Raw genomic sequence first — 19,299 nt, 5'->3', positions numbered from 1 at the left:
ATTTGGTTGTGGAAGTTTTGTTTTGTAATAGTGTCTCCATGAATGTTGGAGATTAGAGTTTTTGGTGTATCTATTGGTAAGCAGTGCCTGTCGTAGTCTTCAAAATTCATGGAGGAGGATCCATTCTGGGTAGTTCTTAAAAGCTAACAAGCAACAACTTAAGTTCTAATAATAACAAAAGAAAAAATATATCTGGAGAATCTATTTATTTACAATAGCATATTACATTCTTAGAGAAAAAATGTCATCAATCAAATCCAATTCTGTTATCCATCTGGAATCAAGTTAACCATATCTAGGTTTTAGCTGGTAGCTGGGTGAAGGGTGGTAGCTGGGTGAAGGGTGGTAGGCAGGATACTGAGCCTCGCCCTCATGTTCAACTTGAGCCACGTAACCGGAGTCGCCGTTGACGTCGTAAGTCACCCTCTGCAGACGACCGTCGGGAAGCATCACGTAGTAGGAGCCCTGGGTGTCGTATCCGTCCCGAGACTCCTGGTGACCGAAGTCGTTGCCGGAGTTGTCGTCCTTCACGTTCCAGTCGAAGGTGTACCGGGCAGGTCCCTGTCGATCAAAGTAACGTTCTGTGAGACACATCTCACAATTTTGGAGTCTGAGTGTATTGTATCTAATGATGTATTTGTTATATATTTCATGAATATACTGAAGAAATGACTATTAATTTGTGCGAGAGAGGAAAATACTATAAAGAAGTAGGAACTGTCACAAAAGAAAATAAGAAAAGATTTTACATGGTCAACGGGATACAAATCTAAGAACTTACTGGAGGGGCGGGAGCATTGTATGAGGGACCTGGTGGGTGGTAAGTAGGGCCGTCGGCAGCGACGGCGGCGACAAGGGCTACTAGGACGTAAATCTGCAAACCACAGTATTGCAGTACATGAAACAATCTGATATATCCTTTGTCATTCAACGCAACATGTATCCTACTGCACACAGGAAAATAACAATACTCTAAGAATTTACCTTGAAAGCCATGTTCAGCTGCAGGAAAAGAGCTAGATTGATGTTTTTGGATGCATCCGCTCGGTTTATATACTGGAGGCTCCGCCCACCTTGCTCGCTACAATGTCAAGAGATTTGAGAGGGAAAGCACAGGAGCCCTTAACACAGCAGGTGGTGACCATCCCAGTCTTTCCACCGCTCAGATGCCTCCCGGTGAGACTCGAGAGGCGTGACGAATACCAAGATGTGAACAGCACTGTTTTCTTAAATCGTTCTACTAAAAGACCAAGAGTTCACCTCTACTATGACAATATCGCATCTTCTGGCATCAAGTCTAATTCCCCTTTACACCAGAGTCATTGTAGGTTTTCTCACGGTTATAATGTACTCCTAGAGGATAACAGTTAAGACATTTCTCGAGAGTAAAACTGTGCCATGATTTCTAATGTTTTGTGTTGTTAATCTTGAAAGCTGAGTTGTTTATGGCGCTTGGATAGTATAAAGGAGGAATTTACACCCTTTAAGAAATGATCTGCTTTGATCTTGAACTATCTTCTTCCTTACTATGTTGCCTGTATCCCTGTAGACCAGTCAAATAGAAAACTGTGGTATGTACCCAAGCAGTTAATCATGTTTGACGCCCACTGATCTCTGTCAGGGTCTACTGTCCCTTGACCCTGGCACATTCTGCACTTCACGTATCACTGGTAGGATCTGCCATGCAATGATCCCTGGGTGTGACTGTCTTCTACTGTTTCATGACATGATCTACCGTTCAATGACCCCTGGCAAGATCTCTTGTCCAATGAGCCTTATCCCGGTTTGCCTTACATTAACCCTTGGCATGATTTGCCATCCACTTACCACTGGTACGCTGTGCCATTCGCTGTCCTCTGGCACAGTGTGCCATTTACTGAACCCTGGCCCCGAGCGGAAGGCCACATTCTGCGAGGCTGAATTATGTTCAATGTATGAAAAAGTACCATTACATAGTAGAAGTTTTCTCTCGAAAGGAGTTCATCCCTTTCCTGCAACTGATCCAGGAAAACGTTGGAGGTATAAGAGTTGTGTAAAAGTGTCTCGGGGATATTCAGTTAAAAATGATGACATATGTTTTGTTTCAGAGACTAAAGCATTTCTAACGAAAATGAACAGGATAGTTTTTGGCTAAGTACTTCTTTCATTTCTGCCATCAGTGCCATGGATACTGAAAATTCATTTTTATGTTCACGCAGTTTCAAAAGATCATAACAATGAATAGATACACTTGTAGCACAATATTTCGGATCTTGATTCATCTTCAGGCGAAACGATGTCTCCTTCCGATCGTCTACAAGGTCTAGAGGTGTTCTCTTTACGGTGGTTGAATAATGAGGCAAAGGAAGATCGAGTCATTTGTTGTGCTGGATGGATGCATAAATAGCAATACCTATGGGAATGGCATCATTTGATTGGGCTGACGGAGTAGTTCTAGCGCGCCATATCTATTCTTGACTGGGAGCAGATGGCTGGCTGTAATGCAAAAGTTCATGTGGATAATTGGGCGGGGGGACGAAAATCTTCATATCGAGAGAGATTCAGTAATAGGTTTCTGGGATTCATGACTGGATGTTACAATTTTGGTGATCCTTATTAGGTTGTTTCTGATCACATGTTTTGAGTGCTGCTGGAACATATGATGTTATGGGAACATTCTGTTCGTTGCATTGCTAGTCTCTCAGACAGAGAAGTTGTAATGACTTCAATATAATCAATGTGATGCCTACAATATTCATCTGGATATGGATATTTGGAGTTCACATTGGTTTTGTTGAGCAGGATGAAGTCCTGGGTCATGTCTTTATTAATGAGACTGCTGATGTAAGTGTTATCATCAGCTTAACTAAGTAAGTCAGTGTTGACATTTGTGACGATCAGGTTTGTAGGTAGACGACATTTGGTTGTGGAAGTTATGTTTTGTAATAGTGTCTTCATGAATGTTGGAGATTAGAGTTTTTGGTGTATCTATTGGTAAGCAGTGTCTGTCGCAGTCTTCAAAATTCCTGGACGAGGATCCATTCTGAGTAGTTCTTAAAAGCTGACAAGCAACTTAAGTTCTTATAATAAGATAAGAAAAAATATATCTGGAGAATCTATTTATTTACAATAGCATATTACATTCTTAGAGAAAAAACGTCATCAATTAAATCCGATTCTATTATCCATCTGGAATCAAGTTAACCATATCTAGGTGTTGGCTGGTAGCTGGGTGAAGGGTGGTAGGCAGGATACTGAGCCTTGCCTTCATGTTCAACTTGAGCCACGTAACCGGAGTCGCCGTTGACGTTGTAAGTCACCCTCTGCAGACGACCGTCGGGAAGCATCACGTAGTAGGATCCCTGGGTGTCGTATCCATCCCGAGACTCCTGGTGACCAAAGTCGTTGCCGGAGTTGTCGTCCTTCACGTTCCAGTCGAAGGTGTACCGGGCAGGTCCCTGCAGATCAAAGTAACTTTCTGTGAAATATATCTCAAAATCTTGGAGTGTGAGTCTATTGCATTTACTGATATACTTGCTTTTTATATAGTAAATACATGTGAATTAAAGACTATTATTTTGTGTGAACTAGGAAGATATAGAAAATTAGAAACTGTTAAAAAAGACAATGAAAAAAAAAAATTTCTTATGATACGGTCAGCTGGATGCAAATCTATAAAACTTACAGGAGGAGATGGAGCGTTGTAGGAGGGACCTGGAGGGCGGTAAGTAGGGCCGTCGGCAGCGACGGCGGCAACAAGGGCTACCAGGACGTAAATCTGCAAACCACGGTATTGCAGTACATGAAAATATCTGATATAATCTCTGTTATTCAACAGAACATGTTGTATCTTATAGCACACATGATATGATCAATACTCTGAGTATTTACCTTAAAAGCCATGTTCAGCTGTAGGAGAAGAGCTAGACTGATGTTCTTGAATGCATCCGCTCGGTTTATATACTGGAGGTTCCGCCCACTTTGCTTGCTACAATGTTGAACGCTTTGAAAGGGAAAGCACAGGAGCCCTTGACACAGGTGGTAGTGACCATACCAGTCGTTTCATCATTCAGACGCTTCCTCTGAGACTCAAAATGCGAGACGATTACCAAGACGTGACGAGTTCTGATTCCTTAAACCGTCTCACTAAAAGACCAAGAGTTCACCTCTACTTTGACAATATCGTATCTTCTGACGTCAAGCCTGTTTACACCAGAGCCATTGTGGGTTTTCTCATGGTAATAATGTACTCGAGAGGGTAACAGTTAAGACATTGTTCGAGAGTAAAACGGTGCCATGATTTCTGATATCTTGCGTTGAGAATGTTGTTGGCTTGCTGTTGACTCTTGCAAAATTGTATGGGCTTTTTCTATATAGATATATTTCCTCAATAGAACGTGAATTCGCACTATGGTATTGTAAAGAAAGAACTTTATACCCTTAAGAAAGTATTCTGCTATGATCTTGAACTGCCTTCTTCCTAACTGTGCTGTCTGTATCCCTGTAGACCAGACAAATAAAATACATTGCTATGTACCCCTGTAGATAAGCATGTTTGGCTCCCACTGATCTCTGTTAGGGTCTGTCATCCACTGACCCCCTGGCACAGTCTACTGTTCACTGACCCTGGCACAGTTTGGTCTCGACTGATCTCTGGTACGATCTACCATCCTCTGATCCATAGGATGGTTTGCCGTCTACTGTAATCTAGTAGTGTCTGTTGTGCATTGATTCCTGGCACGATATCTTTTTCACTGAGCTTTGGCACTGTATGACGTCCACTAATCCCTATCCCTGGTAGAAAGGCTACCTTCGGAGAGGTTGTATCATCGTTAATGGATGAAAAAGGGTACCATTTCATAGGATAACTTTTGAACCGAAAGGAGTCCACCCCTTCTCTGCTACTGATTTTTGCACAACGTTGAAACTATAAGAATCGCATAAAAGGGTGTTAGTGTTATTCAATCAAAAAAGATGATATATATTTTTTCTTAGAGACCAGAGCATAGCTAACAAATTGAACATCCTGTATTTTTGGTCAGTATTTTTTTTTCGCCTCATTCATATCTTGGAGATTGAAAATTCTCTTGTATGTTCATTCACTTTGAAAACATTATGAGAATCGACCAATAGAATTGCAGGTGAAAAGGTTTCACCTTTCGGTTTTCTACAATGTCTAAAAGTGTTTTTTTTCCGGTGTTTGAATAATGAGTCAAAGGAAGATTGGGTCTTTTGTTGTGGTGGAGGTATGCATAAATAGCAAAAAATAGGGAATGGTCCAGCGCTCCCTATCTATCCTTGAACGGGAACAGATGTCTGGCAGTAACGCAAAAGTTCATCTGGATAATCAGACGAAACGATGATCTTCATATCAAGAAAGTTTTCAGTAATATGGTTCTGATATTCATGACTGGAATTTACGATTTTGGTGTTGTATGTCAGGGTGTCTCTGGCTATATTCCTGCTAGAACATATATTGCTCATGGGCACCTTCTCTTTGGTGCATTGTTAGTTCCCTATGCAGAGAAGTTGTGATAAGCTCAGTGTACTTCATATGATCCCTACAATATTCATCTAGACATGGATATTTGGAGATCACATTGGTTTTGTTGAGTGGGCTGAAGTCCTGGGCAATGTCTTTCCTAATGAGACTGCTGATGTCAGTGTTCTTTTTTTTTTTTTTTTTTTTTTGCTTTGTCGCTGTCTCCCGCGTTTGCGAGGTAGCGCAAGGAAACAGACGAAAGAAATGGCCCAACCCACCCCCATACACATGTATATACATACGTCCACACACGCAAATATACACACCTACACAGCTTTCCATGGATTACCCCAGACGCTTCACATGCCCTTATTCAATCCACTGACAGCACGTCAACCCCGGTATACCACATCGCTCCAATTCACTCTATTCCTTGCCCTCCTTTCACCCTCCTGCATGTTCAGGCCCCGATCACACAAAATCTTTTTCACTCCATCTTTTCACCTCCAATTTGGTCTCCCTCTTCTCCTTGTTCCCTCCACCTCCGACACATATATCCTCTTGGTCAATCTTTCCTCACTCATTCTCTCCATGTGCCCAAACCATTTCAAAACACCCTCTTCTGCTCTCTCAACCACGCTCTTTTTATTTCCACACATCTCTCTTACCCTTACGTTACTTACTCGATCAAACCACCTCACACCACACATTGTCCTTAAACATCTCATTTCCAGCACATCCATCCTCCTGCGCACAACTCTATCCATAGCCCACGCCTCGCAACCATACAACATTGTTGGAACCACTATTCCTTCAAACATACCCATTTTTGCTTTCCGAGATAATGTTCTCGACTTCCACACATTCTTCAAGGCTCCCAGAATTTTCGCCCCCTCCCCCATCCTATGATCCACTTCCGCTTCCATGGTTCCATCCGCTGCCAGATCCACTCCCAGATATCTAAAACACTTCACTTCCTCCAGTTTTTCTCCATTCAAACTCACCTCCCAATTGACTTGACCCTCAACCCTACTGTACCTAATAACCTTGCTCTTATTCACATTTACTCTTAACTTTCTTCTTTCACACACTTTACCAAACTCAGTCACCAGCTTCTGCAGTTTCTCACATGAATCAGCCACCAGCGCTGTATCATCAGCGAACAACAACTGACTCACTTCCCAAGCTCTCTCATCCCCAACAGACTTCATACTTGCCCCTCTTTCCAAAACTCTTGCATTCACCTCCCTAACAACCCCATCCATAAACAAATTAAACAACCATGGAGACATCACACACCCCTGCCGCAAACCTACATTCACTGAGAACCAATCACTTTCCTCTCTTCCTACACGTACACATGCCTTACATCCTCGATAAAAACTTTTCACTACTTCTAACAACTTGCCTCCCACACCATATATTCTTAATACCTTCCACAGAGCATCCCTATCAACTCTATCATATGCCTTATCTCTGAATATCAGCTTAATTAAAAGAGTCATTGCTGACATTTAAGACGCTCTAATTACCTAAGTATAATTTTCATCAGCTGTATGGGTAGACGATATATGGTTGTGGAAGTACAGCTGTGTAATAGTGTCCTCATGAATGATGTAGCCGAGTATTTTCGGTGTATCTATTGCTAATAAGTGTCTGTCGCAGTCCTGAAAGTTTGTGGTGGAGGATCCATCTTTAGTCGTTCTTAAAAGCCTACAACCAATGTAATGAAGTTCTAATAATAAAAGAAAATGAATTATGTCTGGAATCTTTTCTTTATTTACAGTAAAGTATCAAATTGTTTTAGAAAAGACATGAATTGAATCAGATTCTATTTTCCATCCCGAATCAAGTTAACCGTATCTGGGTGTAGGCTGGTAGCTGGGTGTAGGCTGGTAGCTGGGTGAAGGCTGGTAGGTAGTATACTGAGCCTCGCCTTCATGTTCAACTTGAGCCACGTAACCGGAGTCGCCGTTGACGTTGTAAGTCACCCTTTGCAGACGACCGTCGGGAAGGAGCACGTAGTAGGAGCCCTGGGTGTCGTATCCGTCCCGAGCCTCCTGGTGACCGAAGTCGTTGCCGGAGTTGTCGTCCTTCACGTTCCATTCGAAGGTGTACTGGGCAGGTCCCTGTAGATCAAAGTAATTTTCTGTAAATCGCATCTCACAATCTTGGAGTTTGATATCTTTATTCAGTAAATATATGTGAAGAAGTGACTATAATTCTGTGTGAACCAGAAAAATACTATCAAAAAATAGGAAATGTCATAAAAGAAATTAAAAAGAAAATATTTTGCGATATCGTCAGTTGAATACAAATCCCAAAGAACTTACAGGAGGAGCGGGAGCGTTGTAGGAGGGAACTGGAGGGCGGTATGTAGGGCCGTCGGCAGCGACGGCGGCGACAAGGGCTACCAGGACGTAAACCTACAGACCACAGTATTGTAGTACATGAAACAATCTGATATCATCTCTGTTATTCAACACAATATGTTGTATCTTACAGCACACATGATATGATCAATACTCTGAGTATTTACCTTAAAAGCCATGTTCAGCTGTAGGAGAAGAGCTAGACTGATGTTCTTGAATGCATCCGCTCGGTTTATATACTGGAGGTTCCGCCCACTTTGCTTGCTACAATGTTGAACGCTTTGAAAGGGAAAGCACAGGAGCCCTTGACACAGGTGGTAGTGACCATACCAGTCGTTTCATCATTCAGACGCTTCCTCTGAGACTCAAAATGCGAGACGATTACCAAGACGTGACGAGTTCTGATTCCTTAAACCGTTTCACTAAAAGACCAAGAGTTCACCTCTACTTTGACAATATCGTATCTTCTGACGTCAAGCCTGTTTACACCAGAGCCATTGTGGGTTTTCACATGGTAATAATGTACTCGAGAGGATAACAGTTAAGACATTGTTCGAGAGTAAAACGGTGCCATGATTTCTGATATTTTGCGTTGAGAATGTTGTTGGCTTGCTGTTGACTCTTGCAAAATTGAATGGACTTTTTCTATAGAGATCTATTTGCTCAATATAGTTTATAGACTGATCAGAACGTGAATTCACACTATGGTAGTGTAAAGAGAGAACTTTATACCCTTAAGAAAGTATTCTGCTATGATCTTGAACTGCCTTCTTCCTAACTGTGCTGTCTGTATCCCTGTAAACTAGACAAATAATATACATTCCTATGTACCCCTGCTGATAAGCATATTTGACTCCCACTGATCTCTGTTAGGGTTTGCCACCCACTGACCCCCTGGCATGGTTTACCGTTTGCTGACCCTGGCACAGTTTGGTTTCCACTGATCTCTGGTACGATCTACCATCCTCTGATCCATAGGATGGTTTGCCGTCTACTGTAATCTAGCAGTGTCTGCTGTGCATTGATTCCTGGCACGATATCTTTTGCACTGAGCTTTGGCACTGTATGACGTCCACTAACCCCTATCCATGGTAGAAAGGCTACCTTCGGAGAGGTTGTATCATCGTTAATGGACAACTTCTGAATCAAAAGGAGTCCACCCCTTCTCTGCTGTTGAATTTTGCACAACGTTGAAACTATAAGAATCGCATAAAAGGGTGTTAGTGTTATTCAATCAAAAAGATAATATATATTTTTTCTTAGAGACCAGAGCATAGCTAACAAAATGAACATCCTAGATTTTTGCTCAGTATTTTTTTTCGCCTCATTCATATCTTGGAGATTGTAAATTCTCTTGTATGTTCATTCACTTTGGAAACATTATGAGAATGAACCGATAGAATTGCAGGTGAAAAGGTTTCACCTTTCGGTTTTCTACAATGTCTAAAAGTGTTTTTTTCCGGTGTTTGAATAATGAGTCAAAGGAAGAATGGGTCTTTTGTTGTGGTGGAGGTATGCATAAATAGCAAAACTTAGGGAATGGTCCAGCGCTTCCTATCTATCCTTGAACGGGAACAGATGTCTGGCAGTAACGCAAAAGTTCATCTGGATAATCAGACGAAACGATAATCTTCATATCAAGAGCGTTTCAGTAATATGGTTCTGATATTCATGACTGGAATTTACGATTTTGGTGTTGTTTGTCAGGGTGTCTCTGGCTATATTCCTGCTAGAACATATATTGCTCATGGGCACCTTCTCTTTGGTGCATTGTTAGTTCCCTATGCAGAGAAGTTGTGATAAGCTCAGTGTACTTCATATGATCCCTACAATATTCATCTAGACATGGATATTTGGAGATCACATTGGTTTTGTTGAGTGGGCTGAAGTCCTGGGCCATGTCTTTCCTAATGAGACTGCTGATGTCAGCGTTATTATCTCTGAATATCAGCTTAATTAAAAGAGTCATTGCTGACATTTAAGACGCTCTCTCTAATTACCTAACGAAGTATACTTTCATCAGCTTTGTGGGTAGACGATATATGGTTGTGGAAGTACAGTTGTGTACTAGTGTCCTCATGAATGATGGAGCTGAGAATTTTCATTGTATCTATTGCTAATAAGTGTCTGTCGCAGTCCTGAAAGTTTGTGGTGGAGGATCCATCTTTAGTCGTTCTTAAAAGCTTACAACCAACGTAATGAAGTTCTAATAATAAAAGAAAATGAATTATGTCTGGAATCTTTTCTTTATTTACAGTAAAGTATCAAATTGTTTAAAAAAGATATGAATTGAATCAGATTCTATTTTCCATCCCGAATCAAGTTAACCGTATCTGGGAGTTGGCTGGTAGCTGGGTGAAGGCTGGTAGCTGGGTGAAGGCTGGTAGGTAGGATACTGAGCCTCGCCTTCATATTCAACTTGAGCCACGTAACCGGAGTCGCCGTTGACGTTGTAAGTCACCCTCTGTAGACGACCGTCGGGAAGGAGCGCGTAGTAGGATCCCTGGGTGTCGTATCCGTCCCGAGCCTCCTGGTGACCGAAGTCGTTGCCGGAGTTGTCGTCTTTCACGTTCCATTCGAAGGTGTACTGGGCAGGTCCCTGTAGATCAAAGTAACATTCTGTGAATCACATCTCACAATCTTGGAGTTTGATATCTTTATTCTGTAAATATATGTGAAGAAGTGACTATTATTCTGCGTGAACCAGAAAGATACTATCAAAAAGTAGGCACTGTCGCAAACGAAATTAAAAAGAAAATATTTTGCGATACCGGCAGTTGAATACAAATCCCTAAGAACTTACAGGAGGAGCAGGAGCGTTGTAGGAGGGAACTGGAGGGCGGTATGTAGGGCCGTCGGCAGCGACGGCGGCGGCAAGGGCTACCAGGACGTAAACCTACAGACCACAGTATTGTAGTACATGAAACAATCTGATATCATCTCTGTTATTCAACAGAAAATGTTGTATCTTATAGCACACATGATATGATCAATACTCTGAGTATTTACCTTAAAAGCCATGTTCAGCTGTAGGAGAAGAGCTAGACTGATGTTCTTGAATGCATCCGCTCGGTTTATATACTGGAGGTTCCGCCCACTTTGCTTGCTACAATGTTGAACGCTTTGAAAGGGAAAGCACAGGAGCCCTTGACACAGGTGGTAGTGACCATACCAGTCGTTTCATCATTCAGACGCTTCCTCTGAGACTCAAAATGCGAGACGATTACCAAGACGTGACGAGTTCTGATTCCTTAAACCGTTTCACTAAAAGACCAAGAGTTCACCTCTACTTTGACAATATCGTATCTTCTGACGTCAAGCCTGTTTACACCAGAGCCATTGTGGGTTTTCTCATGGTAATAATGTACTCGAGAGGATAACAGTTAAGACATTGTTCGAGAGTAAAACGGTGCCATGATTTCTGATATTTTGCGTTGAGAATGTTGTTGGCTTGCTGTTGACTCTTGCAAAATTGCATGGGCTTTTTCTATAGAGATCTATTTGCTCAATATATTTTATAGACTGATCAGAACGTGAATTCACACTATGGTAGTGTAAAGAGAGAACTTTATACCTTTAAGAAAGTATTCTGCTATGATCTTGAACTGCCTTCTTCCTAACTGTGCTGTCTGTATCCCTGTAAACTAGACAAATAATATACATTCCTATGTACCCCTGCTGATAAGCATATTTGACTCCCACTGATCTCTGTTAGGGTCTGCCACCCACTGACCCCCTGGCATGGTTCACCGTTTGCTGACCCTGGCACAGTTTGGTCTCCACTGATCTCTGGTACGATCTACCATCCTCTGATCCATAGGATGGTTTGCCGTCTACTGTAATCTAGCAGTGTCTGCTGTGCATTGATTCCTGGCATGATATCTTTTGCACTGAGCTTTGGCACTGTATGACGTCCACTAATCCCTATCCCTGGTAGAAAGGCTACCTTCGGAGAGGTTGTATAATCGTTAATGGATGAAAAAGGGTACCATTTCATGGGATAACTTTTGAGCCGAAAGGAGTCCATCCCTTTTCTGCTACTGATTTTTGCACAACGTTGAAACTATAAGAATCGCATAAAAGGGTGTTAGTGTTATTCAATCAAAAAAGATGATATATATTTTTTCTTAGAGACCAGAGCATAGCGAACAAAATGAACATCCTAGGTTTTTGGTCAGTATTTTTTTTTTTCGCCTCATTCATATCTTGGAGATTGAAAATTCTCTTGTATGTGCATTCACCTTGGAAACATTATAGAATAAACCGATAGAATTGCAGGTGAAAAGATTTCACCTTTCGGTCTTCTACAATGTCTAAAAGTGTTTTTTTTCCGGTGTTTGAATAATGAGTCAAAGGAAGAATGGGTCTTTTGTTGTGGTGGAGGTATGCATAAATAGCAAAACTTAGGGAATGGTCCAGCGCTCCCTATCTATCCTTGAATGGGAACAGATGTCTGGCAGTAATGCAAAAGTTCATCTGGATAATCAGACGAAACGATAATCTTCATATCAAGAGCGTTTCAGTAATATGGTTCTGATATTCATGACTGGAATTTACGATTTTGGTGTTGTTTGTCAGGGTGTCTCTGGCTATATTCCTGCTAGAACATATATTGCTCATGGGCACCTTCTCTTTGGTGCATTGTTAGTTCCCTATGCAGAGAAGTTGTGATAAGCTCAGTGTACTTCATATGATCCCTACAATATTCATCTAGACATGGATATTTGGAGATCACATTGGTTTTGTTGAGTGGGCTGAAGTCCTGTGCCATGTCTTTCCTAATGAGACTGCTGATGTCAGCGTTCTTATCTCTGAATATCAGCTTAATTAAAAGAGTCATTGCTGACATTTAAGACGCTCTCTCTAATTACCTTACGAAGTATACTTTCATCAGCTTTGTGGGTAGACGATATATGGTTGTGGAAGTACAGTTGTGTACTAGTGTCCTCATGAATGATGGAGCTGAGAATTTTCATTGTATCTATTGCTAATAAGTGTCTGTCGCAGTCCTGAAAGTTTGTGGTGGAGGATCCATCTTTAGTCGTTCTTAAAAGCTTACAACCAACGTAATGAAGTTCTAATAATAAAAGAAAATGAACTATGTCTGGAATCTTTTCTTTATTTACAGTAAAGTATCAAATTGTTTAAAAAAGATATGAATTGAATCAGATTCTATTTTCCATCCCGAATCAAGTTAACCGTATCTGGGAGTTGGCTGGTAGCTGGGGGCAGGCTGGTAGCTGGGTGAAGGCTGGTAGGTAGGATACTGAGCCTCGCCTTCATATTCAACTTGAGCCACGTAACCGGAGTCGCCGTTGACGTTGTAAGTCACCCTCTGTAGACGACCGTCGGGAAGGAGCACGTAGTAGGAGCCCTGGGTGTCGTATCCGTCCCGAGCCTCCTGGTGACCGAAGTCGTTGCCGGAGTTGTCGTCCTTCACGTTCCATTCGAAGGTGTACTGGGCAGGTCCCTGTAGATCAAAGTAACGTTCTGTGAATCACATCTCACAATCTTGGAGTTTGATATCTTTATTCTGTAAATATATGTGATGAAGTGACTATTATTCTGTGTGAACCAGAAAGATACTATCAAAAAGTAGGCACTGTCGCAAACGAAATTAAAAAGAAAATATTTTGCAATACCGTCAGTTGAATACAAATCCCTAAGAACTTACAGGAGGAGCAGGAGCGTTGTAGGAGGGAACTGGAGGGCGGTATGTAGGGCCGTCGGCAGCGACGGCGGCGACAAGGGCTACCAGGACGTAAACCTACAGACCACAGTATTGTAGTACATGAAACAATCTGATATCATCTCTGTTATTCAACAGAACATGTTGTATCTTATAGCACACATGATATGATCAATACTCTGAGTATTTACCTTAAAAGCCATGTTCAGTTGCGGGAGAAGAGCTAGACTGATGTTCTTGGATGCATCCGCTCGGTTTATATACTGGAGGCTCCGCCCGCATTGCTTGCTACAATGTCAAGAGTTTTGAAAGGGAAAGCACAGGAGCCCTTGACACAGACGGTGGTTGACCATACCAGTTGTTCCACCACTCAAGCGCCTCACTATGAGCCTGAAGAAGCGGGACGATTACCGAGACGTGATGAGCATAGTTTCCTTAAACCGTTCTACTAAAAGGCCAAGTGTTCAAACTCCACTTCGACAGTATCGTATCTTCCAACGTCAAGTCTAATGCACCTTTACACCAGTCATTGCGGGAAAATCAAAACATTGTTCGAGAATAAAACGGTGCCATGATTTCCAATATTTTGCGTTAGGAATCTTGAAAGCTGAGTAGTTTAAGGCGCCTTGATTGTATACTTTGCAACCCAGGCTCATTTCCTGCAAAATTCAAAGGGTTGTTTCTGCTATGCTCTGTCAGCTTAGTAGAGTAAAATTCTAAATTTATGAGGCCTTGAATATCCTTAGTAGAAATATAAAGGAAATATATCCTTTAGAAAGTGATCTGCTGTGATTTTTGAAGAGTTCTCTGTTTTACTCTTCTGCCTTTCTCACTATAGACGAGAAAAATAGGATAGTATTTCTGTGTTCTTCTGCAGACAATCTCTTGGACCCTCAGGTTTCCTACTGGCTCTCCTTTTCATGTATTTCCCTTGCAGGTGCGTGGTTCCAGGGTTGCATCTTTTGCGATGTGCTTTGATTCTTGTTGAAGTACATAAGACGTAAATGAACGTTTGGATTGTCATCCATCATCATGCATGGGTTGACCTAAATTGGTCGTCCCTAGTACATAACCGCATATTTTCCTGTTCCTTTCCGTAAGCAATATTCCCGTAACTTGATCCATTCTTAAGGTCCTGCCGCCTGCACAAGTACTCTCTCAGTTTCACCTGTGTAGTCTTCCTGCACCTCCTCTTTCTGCCTACAATATCTGTCTTGTCTCCATCCACATCTAGAACACATGCATCACTCATATGCTAATTCCTCCGCACTTCCCATAGTCACACAGTGTATGACTTTAGTTCAAGTAAAACACCAGCGTTTCTCAGTCAAACATCTCATTTATTGTTCTCAACACTCTAAGTCTCCTTCGAGAATTTCATTTCCTACAAGGGCTTGACGACTCCTTGTGGTTCATATTCCTTTCCAGTTGCTATTCTCTACCAACCATTTCACTACATTTTGATTTCTTCCACTTCCACTAGCCATTATACTCTTCACTGATTAAACAATTTGCAAACCTCAGTACAGTTTGTCACCCTTATCCTTGCCAGTGGCTGTAACCAACACTAGTGGAACTGAGATCCAAACCCATCTAGATCCACACCCATCAAGATTCACATCCACCAAGATCCACACCCATCAAGATTCACATCCATCAAGATCCACACCCATCAAGATTCACATCCATCAAGATCCACCACCATCAAGATCCACACCCATCAAGATCCACACCCATCACTACTCTGTTGTCTGCACTACCTAGATGCACTCCACCAGTTACATCAAACATTTTTCATATTGAAAAGGTGGATCTTACTTTAATTTTCCAGGTAATATAAGTACTTTTTATTGCTTTTAGTAACTGGCCATTTATTCTGTATGCTTCCATGATTAGCATTTCAGTACAGCATAAGTTTTCTGCATGTCAGCGGTAGTAGATACAACTTAAAAATCATGTCTAGCGTTCGTTTTTTTCTTTAAAAACTTGTTGTCATTCTCCTTAGTGTTGTTCTATTACAATCCTAGCGTATCAAAGAAATCATTCTGAGTCCCCCTATTTCCCTGTCTTGCCCTTTTTATATATTGGGCACGTCTTGTGTTCGCTACAGTCACTTGAAATCTTTTCCTCATTCTATATTCTATTTAAAGCCCTCAGTAGTTGGAATTTCTCATCTACATTCGCCGTTTTGAAAAGTACGAAAGGTATATTATCTATACAAGTTGCCTTTCCATTCCTTAAAGTCCCCATGCAACTGTCCCTTCCTGCTAGACGAACAGGAACTCTTTGAGAGCCAGTTATATTAGACAATTCCTCATCTGAGTCGTCTTGTGGGTTTTTCGTAGCGTGTTTCACCTGCCATCTTGATCTCCTCTGTCCACCAAGGTTTATGTCGTTTTCTGGCACCTCCCACGACCTTTGCCTCCACAGTATCTGGTCTTGTTAGAATCACTTTTCAGCATCTTTGTAACTTTCTCTAGATTCTAATGTCTGTACACTCTGTTGAACGATGGTACTTTATGAAACTTTGAAAGAATTCATTTTCAGCCTCTAAACTTGGAATGAATTTTGCAAAATTGTTAAGACATTATCATTTTTTTTTTATTATCAAGAAGTATTCCAACTTCGTGATCCGATTTCCCATACAGGTGCTCTCAAACGTGTGATGTGAGACCCTGTTGAGGTGCAAAGACCAATCAAGAATGTGGGAAATGTGAATTCTTTCTCTCTAGGACTGGCATGTAATCCTCATGACTCCTTTATTTATTATCGTCATGTTTCTTGCTATTATTGATACATCACAACTATGTAAATCCTTCCTCGACTCCTTTTCACACCAGAACACAATAATTTCTCAGATTTCTACGAATGTCTTTATCTCAGTTTGGTGTCTGCCCGTCCAAGAATATTTAGATTTCTCTTCTTCATAAGTTCTAACAATTCATCTTCTATGTAAATATAAGTACAGAAGAAATATCTCAATATGTAATCTCTCTCTCTCACTCTCCCTCCCCCCCCCCCCCCCTCTCTCTCTCTCTCTCTCTCTCTCTCTCTCTCTCTCTCTCTCTCTCTCTCTCTCTCTCTCTCTCTCTCTCTCTCTCTCTCTCTCTACATAATTTGTATATATGTATATATGATATGCTTGACGGTCTTTAAAAGAAATGTTTTGATTTGCGGTGAGCCATCTGTGATTCCTCAACAACCTACACTTAGTGTGGTGTGTCAGTGTTCCCAGAGCGTCCACTCAACACCAGCGTCATGCAACTGAGGAACCCACATACGGCTTTCATCACCGACCGCTGGTGCCTGAAGGCTACGGAAAACAAGACGTGTAAACACACTTGTGTACGGTGGTGTCAGGCAGACTATTGTCCACGAGTGGTAATTTGAAGGTCTTGTGGCTTGTCTGAGATGGCTATGACTGATAAGTGGTTGTTGTGAGAGGCATGAAAAGCGTAGGGGAAGCACTGTTCATCCTACAGTTGACTTATCATCGTTTCACACAGGACGAGGAACCATCCAGCCTCTCACAATGTTCCCATTACCTTAGATTCCCAGAGCCACGTAGCTGTCACGGACGCTGCCTTTCCCCCCTGGCTGGCAAGACAGAGCGTGATGGAATGGAAAAAAGCTAGAAACAACAGCTGTGCCATCAACATGGGACGGAAGGTAAAAGCTTCGTAATTAGGTTTATCCAACAGCGGTGAGAAACAATTTTGGTTTGGGAGAACCATGGGCATGACATGCAGAAGTAAATGTTCTTATTCATGAGATCTTCATTCATCTTCTTAGAGTATTTGATACCATATACAAGGAGGTATTTGGGAGTTCTCTGTACAGATATAACAAATTCAACCTATCAGTCATTGTATAGTAGATGAATATGATTTTGCAACAAAATGTAACGAACATTCAATATCAAAAAGTTTCGTAAAGATTAATTGGCTCGTTGTCGCATGGAACGACTTACGAAATTTGACCTTATCTTCCATAACGAGAGTCATATATCTCCTCAGGTTAATTGTGCCGCATCATGGAGGGTCCTGGAGGGGGAGGAGGGGGGAAGGAGGTGCACCAGTTTACGTGGTCATCCCTAGACGTGTCAAGGGTTCTTCTGCTTTCACTCTCGTGCTTGCCATCACAAGCAGGGAGCGGAGTCTCCAGTATATAAAGGGTGTAGGTACATCCAGGATTATCAGTCCAACTCTTCTCTTACAACATGAACATGGTCTTCAAGGTACACACTTGGCATGATATGTGTTCATTGCTTGTGTGTTGAAATAATAACTTTTTTGCACCAGACAATAGAGACGTAATTTGTTGTTTGATACATTCAATTCTCCTGGTTTGTAGGTATACGTTTTCGCAGCCCTTGTGGCCTTCGCCGCTGCCGACGGCCCACCTTACCAACCTCCGGTTCCATCCTACAACGCTCCTGCCCCTACAGTAAGTTGACAGACATTTCTTTTCGCAGCCGATAATCCACTGAGTCTCAACCTTATCTCATCTTTGTAGCTCAGACGCGTCGATATTCACGCCTTCGCAATCCGTCATTAAGAGCAGATGCGTATGTGAATAGGAGGGCATCCGACTGGAAGGCTGTGAGGTGTGTCTTCTAAAATTTGACCAATTGGCAGGGTCCTGCTCAGTACACCTTCGACTGGAACGTGAGGGACGACAACTCCGGCAACGACTTCGGTCACCAGGAGTCTCGGGACGGATACGACACCCAGGGCTCCTACTACGTGCTCCTTCCCGACGGTCGTCTACAGAGGGTGACTTACAACGTCAACGGCGACTCCGGTTACGTGGCTCAAGTTGAACATGAAGGCGAGGCTCAGTATCCTACCTACCAGCCTTCACCCAGCTACCAGCCTTCACCCAGCTACCAGCCAACACCCAGATACGGTTAACTTAAATCACATAATCATCTCATTATCTCATCTTCATTGACGAAGTTACGAAAATATCACAATACTTTAGAACATATAAATAAAGGCATTGAAGTAGTCCAGATATTTTATTTATGACCTTGCTAATTAATATATCCAATTCTCAATAAAGTTTATCAAAGCTAATGAAGTTTCACTAATTTTGACCAAGACGGACTTAACCCCAGGTGATTCCCAGAACTATTTTACATCCTCCGTTCCATAGGTTATAGAGAGGGAAGTATCTCTCTCCTATTCCTTCAAACATACCCATTTTTGCTCTCCAAGATAACGTTCTCTCCCTCCACACATTCTTCATCGCTCCCAGAACCTTCGCCCCTTCCCTCACCCTGTGACTCACTTCCTCATCCATGGCTCCATTTGCTGCTAAATCCACTCTCAGATATCTAAAACATTTCACTTCCTCCAATCTTTCTCCATTCAAACTTATGTCCCATGTACCTTGTCCCTCCACAATGCTGAACCTAATACTCTTGCTCTTATTCAAATACTCTCAACTTTCTTTCACACACTTTTCCAAACTCAGTCACCAGCTTCTGCAGTTTCTAACTCGAGTCAGCCACGAGCGCTGTACCATCGCCGAACAACTGACTCACTTCCTAGGCACTCTCATCCCCAACTAAAGGCATACTCACCCCTCTCTCCAAAACTCTAGCATTTACCTCCCTAACCGCCCCATCCATAAACAAATTAAACAACCATGTGGACATCACACGCCCCTGCAGCAGACCGACCTTCACTGGGAACCAGTCACTCTCTTCTCTTCCTACTCGTACACATGCCTTACATCCTTGATAAAAAAACTTTTCACTAGTTCTAGCAACT

The 19,299-nt window shown here is 42.0% G+C and overlaps 6 protein-coding genes across 6 annotated transcripts; 1 reads left to right on the top strand and 5 right to left on the bottom strand.

Moving 5' to 3' along the window:
• Positions 1-198: 198 nt before the first annotated feature.
• Positions 199-1,020, bottom strand: LOC139758601 (pro-resilin-like). Its single transcript, XM_071680120.1, has 3 exons — positions 985-1,020; positions 782-874; positions 199-561 (listed from the first exon to the last, which is right to left on the bottom strand). The coding sequence occupies exons 1-3, from the start codon at positions 994-996 to the stop codon at positions 286-288; spliced, it is 381 nt and encodes a 126-aa protein (XP_071536221.1). The 5' UTR covers positions 997-1,020; the 3' UTR covers positions 199-285.
• A 463-nt stretch (positions 1,021-1,483) lies between these two features.
• LOC139758536 (uncharacterized) lies at positions 1,484-4,649 on the bottom strand. The gene is made up of 5 exons (XM_071680058.1): positions 4,605-4,649; positions 3,665-3,757; positions 3,245-3,437; positions 1,828-1,916; positions 1,484-1,543 (listed from the first exon to the last, which is right to left on the bottom strand). The coding sequence occupies exons 1-5, from the start codon at positions 4,647-4,649 to the stop codon at positions 1,484-1,486; spliced, it is 480 nt and encodes a 159-aa protein (XP_071536159.1).
• Positions 4,650-7,263: 2,614 nt separating this feature from the next.
• Positions 7,264-8,053, bottom strand: LOC139758600 (pro-resilin-like). The gene is made up of 3 exons (XM_071680119.1): positions 8,001-8,053; positions 7,795-7,887; positions 7,264-7,590 (listed from the first exon to the last, which is right to left on the bottom strand). Exons 1-3 carry the CDS (start codon positions 8,010-8,012, stop codon positions 7,315-7,317), a joined length of 381 nt encoding a protein of 126 aa, XP_071536220.1. The 5' UTR covers positions 8,013-8,053; the 3' UTR covers positions 7,264-7,314.
• Positions 8,054-10,066: 2,013 nt separating this feature from the next.
• Positions 10,067-10,895, bottom strand: LOC139758599 (pro-resilin-like). The gene is made up of 3 exons (XM_071680118.1): positions 10,843-10,895; positions 10,637-10,729; positions 10,067-10,432 (listed from the first exon to the last, which is right to left on the bottom strand). The coding sequence occupies exons 1-3, from the start codon at positions 10,852-10,854 to the stop codon at positions 10,157-10,159; spliced, it is 381 nt and encodes a 126-aa protein (XP_071536219.1). The 5' UTR covers positions 10,855-10,895; the 3' UTR covers positions 10,067-10,156.
• A 2,044-nt stretch (positions 10,896-12,939) lies between these two features.
• Positions 12,940-13,766, bottom strand: LOC139758464 (pro-resilin-like). Its single transcript, XM_071679907.1, has 3 exons — positions 13,714-13,766; positions 13,508-13,600; positions 12,940-13,303 (listed from the first exon to the last, which is right to left on the bottom strand). Exons 1-3 carry the CDS (start codon positions 13,723-13,725, stop codon positions 13,028-13,030), a joined length of 381 nt encoding a protein of 126 aa, XP_071536008.1. The 5' UTR covers positions 13,726-13,766; the 3' UTR covers positions 12,940-13,027.
• Positions 13,767-17,721: 3,955 nt separating this feature from the next.
• Positions 17,722-18,574, top strand: LOC139758460 (pro-resilin-like). The gene is made up of 3 exons (XM_071679905.1): positions 17,722-17,759; positions 17,876-17,968; positions 18,160-18,574. The coding sequence occupies exons 1-3, from the start codon at positions 17,742-17,744 to the stop codon at positions 18,433-18,435; spliced, it is 387 nt and encodes a 128-aa protein (XP_071536006.1). The 5' UTR covers positions 17,722-17,741; the 3' UTR covers positions 18,436-18,574.
• The last annotated feature ends 725 nt before the right edge of the window (positions 18,575-19,299 follow it).

Source organism: Panulirus ornatus, chromosome 30, assembly GCF_036320965.1.
Source record: "Panulirus ornatus isolate Po-2019 chromosome 30, ASM3632096v1, whole genome shotgun sequence".
In the NCBI taxonomy this organism is placed as follows: Eukaryota; Metazoa; Arthropoda; class Malacostraca; order Decapoda; family Palinuridae; genus Panulirus; species Panulirus ornatus.
Note: the sequence above shows the minus strand (reverse complement) of the source record. Positions and strands in the feature narration are given on the sequence as shown.

Excerpts from the sequence above, each read along its gene's own strand:
- LOC139758601 (XM_071680120.1), bottom strand. Across the intron at positions 562-781 it reads ACAATGCTCCCGCCCCTCCA|GGACCTGCCCGGTACACCTT; the intron begins GTAAGTTCTTAG and ends TTTGATCGACAG.
- LOC139758536 (XM_071680058.1), bottom strand. The coding sequence starts at position 4,649 with ATGGTAGATCGTACCAGAGATCAGTCGAGACCAAACTGTGCCAGG. Across the intron at positions 1,917-3,244 it reads GGCTCAAGTTGAACATGAAG|CCTCGCAGAATGTGGCCTTC; the intron begins GCAAGGCTCAGT and ends AACATAATTCAG. Across the intron at positions 1,544-1,827 it reads AATGGCACAGCGTACCAGTG|GGATACAGGCAACATAGTAA; the intron begins GTAAGTGGATGG and ends ACTGGTCTACAG.
- LOC139758600 (XM_071680119.1), bottom strand. Across the intron at positions 7,591-7,794 it reads ACAACGCTCCCGCTCCTCCT|GGACCTGCCCAGTACACCTT; the intron begins GTAAGTTCTTTG and ends TTTGATCTACAG.
- LOC139758599 (XM_071680118.1), bottom strand. Across the intron at positions 10,433-10,636 it reads ACAACGCTCCTGCTCCTCCT|GGACCTGCCCAGTACACCTT; the intron begins GTAAGTTCTTAG and ends TTTGATCTACAG.
- LOC139758464 (XM_071679907.1), bottom strand. Across the intron at positions 13,304-13,507 it reads ACAACGCTCCTGCTCCTCCT|GGACCTGCCCAGTACACCTT; the intron begins GTAAGTTCTTAG and ends TTTGATCTACAG.
- LOC139758460 (XM_071679905.1), top strand. Across the intron at positions 17,969-18,159 it reads ACAACGCTCCTGCCCCTACA|GGTCCTGCTCAGTACACCTT; the intron begins GTAAGTTGACAG and ends ACCAATTGGCAG.